This window comes from Vipera ursinii, assembly GCF_947247035.1.
Source record: "Vipera ursinii genome assembly, chromosome: 5".
Taxonomy (NCBI): Eukaryota; Metazoa; Chordata; class Lepidosauria; order Squamata; family Viperidae; genus Vipera; species Vipera ursinii.
The window spans coordinates 95356083-95365536 of NC_139518.1; the positions used below are offsets into that span (position 1 = coordinate 95356083).

The following is a 9454-nucleotide window of genomic DNA, read 5'->3' on the forward strand; positions in this document are numbered from 1 at the left end:
GTTAGTTACCAGTGGTATAGGGTTTCCGACCTGAGCAGGGGGTTGGACTAGAAGACCTCCAAGGTCCCTTCCAACTTTATTATTACTATTACTATTATTATTATTATTATTATTATTATTATTATTATTATTATTATTATTATTATTATTATTATTGTAAAGCAACTACTTGCATCAACAAGGGTATGCTCTGAGAACTTTCTAGGAAGGAGCAGCCTTAAGTCTCCTCCTCCCAACCAAACTATCTAAACCTTGCTGTCTCTTGATCCTCTGTTATGCAGCCACTCCCTCCTGGGAATCCAGACTACATTCCACCACAGTCAGAGTTTAATGAACGGTTAACTCTATCTGATTGGCCTGACCAACGGGAACTATAGTTTCAGCCATATTTGGAAGGAGGCGGGTCTTCTAAGTGTCAGAGAAGTTTGGTGATGATTCTGCAGATGATAGATCACTTGTTGTTGTTGTTGTTAGCTGCGAAGTCGTGTCCGACCCATCGCGACCCTATGGACAACGTTCCTCCAGGCCTTCCTGTCCTCTACCATCTTCTGGAGTCCATCTAGGCTCACGCCTACTGCTTCAGTGACTCCATCCAGCCACCTCATTCTCTGTCGTCCCCTTCTTCTCTTGCCCTCAATCTTTCCCAGCATTAGGCTCTTCTCCAGTGAGTCCTTCCTTCTCATTAGGTGGCCAAAGTATTTGAGTTTTAGCTTCAGGATCTGGCCTTCTAAAGAGCAGTCAGGGTTGATCTCCTCTAGGACTGGATAGATCACTAAAGGTGATCTATCAAAGGCTTGTGAAGTATGTTTGAGATTGCTTTGTTTCTTTGCATCCCAAAACATCTCACTGCCTTGAGGAGTTCCTGATTCAGCCTTATTAATCATGACAGCCTATCTATAACTATTATTATTCCCAAGACTAAGTGCTACCACCTAGTCAAAGCTGACTCATCTTGAAAATCTAACCAGAAATGGTCCTGGTAGATTCTTGCCTAGGAGACCTGTGGAAAATCTTGGAAAAAGGTTCTGGCAAATCTCTTCTGCCAAGAGATTCCTTGGCAGAAGAAGCAGAATGCTTATGCTTCTGGGAGCCTAAGGATTAAGAACAAGAACACTGGAGAATCAGAGATATTTTAAACTCATGAATTACATCTGAGTACTCATTTATCCATTTTTATGAACATCTTTTTGCATTAGTCTTTGATGCAGATCCTTTATATGGTCTTGTTTGCGAATATTGGAAAGAACATAGAGCATAGAATAATAGGGTTGGAAAAGTCCTTGGAGGTCTTCTAGTCCAACCCCTTAATCAAGGCAGGAGTCCTTATACCATCCTTGACAAATGGCTGTCCAATGTTTTGTTTTGTTTTGAAAACCTTCAGCGATGGAGCATCCACAATTCTTGGAGGCAAACTGTTCCACTGATTAATTATTCTCACTGTCAGGAAATTCCTCCTTATTTCCAGGTTAGATCTTCCTCTGATGATCTTCCACCCATTGCTTCTCATCTATGGAGATTCTCAGTCATCCAGGTCATGGTTGTCCCAAAGAAGTTTTTTTTTCCAAAAGGCAACTGCATTTTGTTTTTCCAAACTGGAAAAACAAAATCCAATTGCTTTTTGAAAAAGTACCTTTGGGATTGGTTCTTGTCCTGTCCTCAAGTGGTTTGCAGAATAAATATAAAATAAAATAAATAAAAAATAGACCCCCTCTTTCCTGTGACAGTACGGGGAGATGGCTATCATGTCACCCCCTAAGCCTTCTCTTCACTACGCTAAACATAACTAGTTCCCTTAGGTCCCATAAATCGTTCAATATACGACCTAGCCACCAGACACTTTATCATCTTTTATGAAGAGTTTAATGAAGAGAAGGGCGACGGGTGACACGATAGCAAGTGTTTCAATATCTCAGGGGCTGCCCCAAAGAAGAGGGTGTCAAGCTATTCTCCAAAGCACCTAAAGGCAGGACGAAGAAGCAATGGATGGAAACTAACCAAAGAGAGAAGCAACCTAGAACTAAGGAGAAACTTCCTGACAGTTAGAACGATTAATCAGTGGGACAACCTGGTTCCAGAAATTGGGAATGCTCCAACACTGGAGGTTTTTAAGAAGAGACTGGACAACCATTTGTCCGAAATGGTACAGGGTTTCCTGCCTGAGCAGAGGATTGGACTAGAAGACCTACAAGGTCTCTTCCAACTTTATTGTTATTGTTATCTTTATTGCTCTTCTTTGCACTCTTTCTAGGATCTCAGCGTCTTGTTTGTATCTATTGTATCATAACAACCTTTTCCAATTCATGCTTCTTGGCATTTGACATTGAGGAAGGTCACTTCCAGGGAGGCTGAGTGCTCTGAAGGAAAAGCTTAAACATCACTCAAACTCTGCACAGTCAAAAAAAAAAGAAGAAGAAAAATCTCCATGTGCAAAAGCTGACCTCCTACTCAAGTGTTGTTTCAAAACGATCCAGTCAGGGGAGGGAAGCATATCCTTCTGCTGATCGCTCTGGGAAGCCATAAGCATCTTTGTGCAAGTAGCCTCATTCTTAATCCCCTGCCTATCCGATTTTATCTGGTGACTTCAGCAGGAAGGCTGGGAGATCACTGCGGATGAGGGAAGAGAGACAATGTGAAGGATTCTCTGGATGTCATCAGAGAGGAACGCCATCTCTTCTGACCAGGAGTTGGATGCCTTACTCACCGACCGGATCATGATGTGGGGGGTCACCGTGGGTTTCCTTTGCTGCCTGACCTTCGGAAGTCTGCCTTGGATGCTCTGTTTTTGCCCTTCTCAATGCAGCTGCTCGTTCTACAGCATCAGCGAAAGGATGAGAGCCAGGTAAAACTTCTCTAATATTTCTTCACGACTCAGTGGGTGCCAAGAACGTTTTTTCTTTTTGCACAGCTTGGTCCACCGTTCTTGGTGGAAGAGGAGAGTTACTTCAGCCCTTTGGGTGGCTGATGTTATTTCCCCAATTGCTTCCTTGCAGCACAAGGACTTTGTGTGTTGTGGGATTAACGAGAGAGTACGGCATAATCTGATTTTCTGAAATGCCATTTGATGGTCTTTCACGCTAAGGCAGCCGCAGTATAATCAACATTACACAATATTACGGGGAAAGCGACCAACCCCGAACTGTGTAAAAAAACAAACATAGTTAAAAATATGAAAAAAAATCATCAGTATTTTAGAAATTTAAAACAGTGTACAGGGACAATATATTCGACTAGTTTATTGGCTGTTTTGGGGTTGTTGTGTTTTTTTTTTTTTTGGAAATTAACTATGGCATAAAAGTTCACTCCAAGCCCTGAGAAATCGTCTAGAGCAAGCATATTAAAAGCGCAGGATACGTTTATGTTTATGTGAAAAAAAACCCAAAACCTCTACATGTAGAGTTTGACTAAAAGTGCTCTTCAAAATTAAAACTGTTGTCTCTGAAAGCATCAATAATACCCACACATCAGCACGGCTTCACAGAGAGATTGCTTACACTGAGCAAGATTTGTATGTTTTAATATAATGTTTTACGGGATGCGGTGGCTCAGTGAGTTAGGACGCTGAGCTTATCGATCAGAAGGTTGGCAGCCTGGCGGGTCGAATCCCGAGTGCCGCGTAACAGAGTGAGCGCCTGTTACTCGTCCCAGCTTCTGTCAACCTAGCAGTTCGAAAGCACGTAAAAATGCAAGTAGAAAAGCAGGGACTACTACGGTGGGAAGGTAACAGCGCTCCGTGTGCCTTTGGCGTCTAGTCATGCCGGCCACATGACTACGGAGACATCCTCGGACAAGCGCTGGCTCTTTGGCTTGGAAACGGAGATGAGCACTGGCCCCTAGAGTCGGAAAGGACTAGCACGCATGTGCGGGGGAACCTTTACCTTTACTTTTTTATATAATGTTTGGGCACTGCACATGTCGAATCCTTTTTGAAAGAAGCGTGATTTCGGAGAAGGGTCAACTAAAAACAGCTTGTGTAAACAATTTTCACAAGTCTTGTCCCACCTCTGCACCTTCTGATTTTATCGACATGTACAGTATGGTAGCAAACACAGACAAACATATACAGTACTTCCATTCCTGGCAAATTAAAAAAAGATGAGATAAAGGACAGATTTCCAGCACTTAACAGGCGGTAAGAATCTTTGACCAGTCAAAAGCAGCTACTGCTGTAAAATATTCTGGACTGTGCCATTGCCTTCTTTGCGGATAAGCCAGTGGGTTACATAAATGTGCTTTAGTTATGTACTACTACTGTAGAAATTGGTTAGTCTAGAGTTCCTCAGACATGGCCACTTTGTGATTTGTGGACTTCAACTCCCAGAATTCTTCAGTCAGCCAAGGTCTCTAACCAATTACATAGGTTTGGGGCTCAGCTCAACCCTATGGACACCTCTGAAAGCCATGGTTGAAAAGGAAGACATTTCAAGACTGACACAGCAGAGGTTCAGCCAAAGATTGATCAGCCAAGCATGTTTAATGACTGTGAACTCATTTATGGAGAATTATAGGATAGATCCATAAGGGACGTGGTGGCTCAGTGGGTTAGGATGCTGAGCTTGTCGATCAGAAGGTCGGCAGTTTGGCGGGTCGAATCCCGAGTGCCGCGTAACAGAGTTGAGCGCCTGTTACTCGTCCCAGCTTCTGCCAACCTAGCAGTTCGAAAGCATGTAAAAATGCAAGTAGAAAAATAGGGACCACTACGGTGGGAAGGTAACAGCGTTCCGTGCGCCTTTGGCATCTAGTCATGCCCGGCCATATGACCACGGAGACGTCCTCGGACAAGCGCTGGCTCTTTGGCTTTGAAACAGAGATGAGCCCCTAGAGTCGGAAACAACTAGCACGCATGTGCAGAGGAACCTTTACCTTTACCTTTATAGGATAGATCCAGGTTTTATAGTCAGGGGAGCCTGGGAAAAGACAACAAAATACATCCACAATTAAAGCCGCTGGTTAAAAGTGTTCTGTCGTGTGTGTGTGAATCGGGAAATCCAGGCAATTCAATGATTTATTGCAAGCTTATGCTCTCTACATGGATCATAGATACTAAAAGTCAAAGTAAATAGGTGGTAAATAAGAGTCAACAAAATTCAAGGTGGGCTGGACTTAGATCTTTCGTGGGTGCAAAGGGACTCAAGGCTGATGACATGTTTGATCTTCCCCTTAGGACTCAGCCTGGTCATCTTCTTCATGTTCCATGTATAATTTCAACAAATCTTTTTTTTTCCAGTAGGGCTATTTTGTGCAATGACCCGGAGATGACCCTTACACCTGTCAACTTCCCAGGAGACACTTTCAAACTTAGGATAGAAAAAACAGCAATCCGAAGAGTTCCTGGGGAGTCTTTCCATTCTCTTCACCACCTGGAGTTCCTCTGGATGCCCTATAATGCCTTGACAAGCCTCCGAGGGACTAACTTCAGGGGCCTGCACCAGCTTCAGGAGCTCAGACTGGCTGGCAATGTTCTCACTTCCTTTCCATGGGAAACTCTTCTCAACATGCCTCAGTTGAGGTTGCTGGATTTGCATAATAATCAGATTTCCTCTCTACCCTCCCGTGCTGCTCAGTATATCCGGAACATCACTTATCTAGACATCTCAAGCAATAAACTGAGGATGCTCCCTCAAGAACTTATTGTGCTGTGGTCGAATCTCCAAGCTGTTCCATACTTCCTTAATGACAACTCCAAGGTCATTCTAGGTAAGACATTTGGGGATGAGTAAAAGACGCGGTGGCTCAGTGGGTTAGGACGCTGAGCTTGTCGATCAGATGGTCAGCAGTTTGGCGGGTCGAATCCCGAGTGCCGCGTAACAGAGTGAGCGCCTGTTACTCGTCCCAGATTCTGCCAACCTAGCAGTTCGAAAGCACGTAAAAATGCAAGTAGAAAAATAGGGACCACTACAGTGGGAAGGTAACAGCGTTCCGTGCGCCTTTGGGCGTCTAGTCATGCTGGCCACATGACCACGGAGACGTCCTCGGACAAGCGCTGGCTCTTCGGCTTTGAAACGGAGATGGGCACCGCCCCCTAGAGTCAGAAACGACTAGCACGCATGTGTGGGGGAACCTTTACCTTTACTTTAAAAGACAAAGAAATCTCTGCCGACTCATGGATCCTTGGGTTTGGACCAGAGGAAGTTAGTTGAATTTGTTTTCCTTGGGATCCAGGGAAGACCTGGGAAGCCATTCTGTCAAGACTGATTCACCTTTTCACCTAGATTTTCTCTTTTGCTCATATCTTGACAATAGAATGGGGATGAGACAGCATACAGGGCGGAGGTACAAAAACTATCCATATGGTGTAGTAACAACAACTTGCACCTGAACATTGGTAAGACGAAAGAGATGGTGTTAGACTTCCAGAGAAAAAAGGAGGAACCTGCCCCACTTTACATCGGGGAGGATTGTGTGGAGAGTTTCCTCCTTTAAATTTCTGGGAGTCTACCTCTGTGAAGATCTGACCTGGAAGGTTAATACAACCCAGGTGGCTAGAAAGGCCCAACAAAGGCTTCACTTTCTCAGGGTCTTGCGGAAGAACAGGGTAGAACAATGGCTAATGACCCTCTTTTACTGGTCTACTATAGACCTCTCGTATGGTATTGTGGTTTGGTATGCTGGCCTGACAGCCGCGGATAGGAAGGCATTACAGAGGGTGGTGAGCACAGCACAAGACATTGTGGGCTGTCCCCTGACACCACTGGATGACCTCGCCGGGGCTCGTTGCCTTGGAAGAGTGAGGAAAATTCTCAGGGATGACTCACACCCTGGTCGGTATCTCTTTACTCTCCTACCATCGGGTAGGAGATATAGGAGTATAGCCAGCCGCACCAACAGACTGAAAAACTGCTTTTATCCGTGGGCTGTTAGGCTTTTGAATGAGAAATAACTTTTGTGAATTTTATGCAGAATTGACTTGGGAGGTCGGTGTGTGGTGTAGTTGGTTCACATGGTGTAGTAAGATGGAGGGTTTGTTGTCACTGTGTGTTGGGGGGTGGGAGCACAAAGGGAGGCTCAGCTAATCTCAATGTACACATAGTTGTACTTTGACAATAAAGGTTCATTTCATTTCAGAATGCAAAGGTGTATGTGTGTGTGGGGGGGAGGGGGGAAAGTGATGTCTAGACAACCAAGAGCCAAGGCCAGTGCAGTGGACTGTTTCCATAAGAAGAAGAAATATTACTATTGGACAATGTGAACACCCAGTAGATGGGAGTGAAGGAGTCTTAACATTTAACTAAGCAGCCTTCAAGCGGAAAACCCAGAGCTGGTTTTGCTTTCTTCAGTGCCAATGTAAATTTTCAGTAAAGTATTATACTCTTGGTAAGACAATGTCCCAGGAGTTTCTTTTTATGGAAATGCCAACTGGACAGTTGAAACCATCACTGTCTTGTTCCATCGGAGCTGTGGGATTTCATTCATGATATCCAATTCAACCCTGATATTGATATTGAAGCACCTTATAGCAGGTGTTGATGGGTAGCAAATGATGGGAATTTGTTAGCTGCTAAACTCTGTAACTCATGCTGTCCTTCTTTCTTTCCTCCCCTCCCCTCCCCTCCCTTCTTATTTACTTACTTTTTATGTCATCATGTCCCCTATAAGGCAAGTCTGTGTAGCTTACAGATAATAAAAAAGACATAAAAATAATTATCCTATTAAAGCTATAAAATTCTAAAACGATGCAAAACACCAAGACTCGGAGTTGGACAGCATGGGGATGAGGTCTTCTTACCCCCTCAACCACCTCCAGTGGGGAGTGCCGCCCTTGGGGCTCAAAGTAAACTAGCAGAGCCAAGTTTTGATACCCTTGTGGTATCTAAAGGGTCAAAGCAGTTCTCACCTCCAGTGGTAGAGTGTTCCACAGGGTCAGGGACACAGCAGAAAAGGCTTTGCAGCCAGTGTCATTCCCCACGGCCTCTGTGTGGAAGGGTCAAGCAATTTTTGAATAATTGAATAGCAAATCTTTTTGTTGTACATTGCAAACACTGAACAGCACTGTTCAGGATGAAGAAAAAAGATGAGCTAGATAGAAGCCCCACTTGAGTGTTCACAGGTCTCCTGCAACTGTTGAGGAACTCTTTTGATAATGTAATGGTTGACCCTTCCAATGGCTTCTCTTCCCAGGCCTACAGGACAACCCGTGGACGTGTGACTGCAGTGTCTATGAAATGGCTCATTTCCTCAACTTCCAGTCCCCCAATGTAGCCTTCATCGAGTCAAAGCTGAGATGCTTTAACCCTGAAAAGCAGACTAGGCTCTTGTTCAGTCAAGTGGAACTAAGGAAGTGCCAGAGCCCAGTTGTGCACACCTCGGTGGCTAAAGTAAAGAGTATCCTTGGAAGCACAGTTCTGCTGCGGTGTGGGACCACAGGGGTGCCCGTTCCAGAGCTGAGCTGGAGAAGAGCTGATGGGAAACCATTCAATGGGACAGGTTGGTTCTCCCTTTCCATCGTATCTGCCTGAGTTAAGGGCAGAGGGAAGCAGTTATAATGTTTGGGCGTAGGACAAAACAAATGCAGATAGTCCTCCATTTATGACCACAGATGGGGCTGGAATTTTGGTCACACATTGGTGCGGTTGTAAACTGAGTCACCACATGACATGACATTTACAACCATTTTTACAGTGGTTATAAAGTGAATCACCACAATTATCAAGTTAACCATGCGGTCATTAAGGAAAATCCAGCTTTGTGCTTGCCTGTCGGAGCACTGGCCTTTAAATACCTTTTTGTATCATGTAAATTGGTGTGGGTTTTATTTGCCTGGATGTTTCTGAGTCATGGTCTGGTTTTGGGCTGTTTGATTGGCTGGCTGTTGTTGCTGGGCCATAGTCCTTGGTGTTTAAGTATCGTCTCTGTGATGGAAATAGTGTTTGTTCATTTATTTGCCTCTGAGTCATAGTACATTTACATTTACATGTACATATACATATACATATATACATATACAAATACATTTTGCTGGAAAACAAGTGCCCAAATTGCAATCATGTGGCTGCACGGGTGGCAGTGAACACAGGTCATGAAACATGTTTTTCTGATCAGTCTGCAACTCTTTAAAGCAGTCGCATCTTTTTCCAGGAAAGGGAACATTAGTTGCAAATCAATTCCACAAAAATATGCATTTGCTTTAAAGATATGCAGGTCAATGCTACACAGATATATCTATTTTGTTCCAAAGCACCTTTTTGACTTGGAATCTAAGATGCGTCACAATCTTATTTTCTATACTATCTCTTCTTGTCCCTTTCCATAACAATATAAATATAATAGATTAAATTAGTAGCCCTTGAAAAAGCACTTCTGTTCTTAATTGATTGCATTTTTCCAAACTGCGCCATTAGAATGATTTGAATCAGTTAGCTCCCAATTAATTGAAATAATCCCCTGAAGCAAAAACAAGATCAAAAATACAAATGCCATTAAAAAATAAATTCCTTAGAAATGTAAGCCATCAAATACA

General features: G+C 43.7%; 1 protein-coding gene across 1 annotated transcript in view; it reads left to right on the forward strand.

Annotated features, from left to right (window-relative positions):
* Window positions 1-2714: 2714 nt before the first annotated feature.
* Window positions 2715-9454, forward strand: part of LRIT1 (leucine rich repeat, Ig-like and transmembrane domains 1) — a gene marked incomplete at both ends in the record, with an annotated part of 7802 nt that continues 1062 nt past the window's right edge. The window contains 3 exons of the mRNA XM_083365095.1: window positions 2715-2839; window positions 5228-5694; window positions 8116-8421. Of these exons, the coding sequence (XP_083221221.1) occupies window positions 2715-2839; window positions 5228-5694; window positions 8116-8421 (898 nt within the window). The remainder of the gene's footprint in view (window positions 2840-5227; window positions 5695-8115; window positions 8422-9454) is intronic.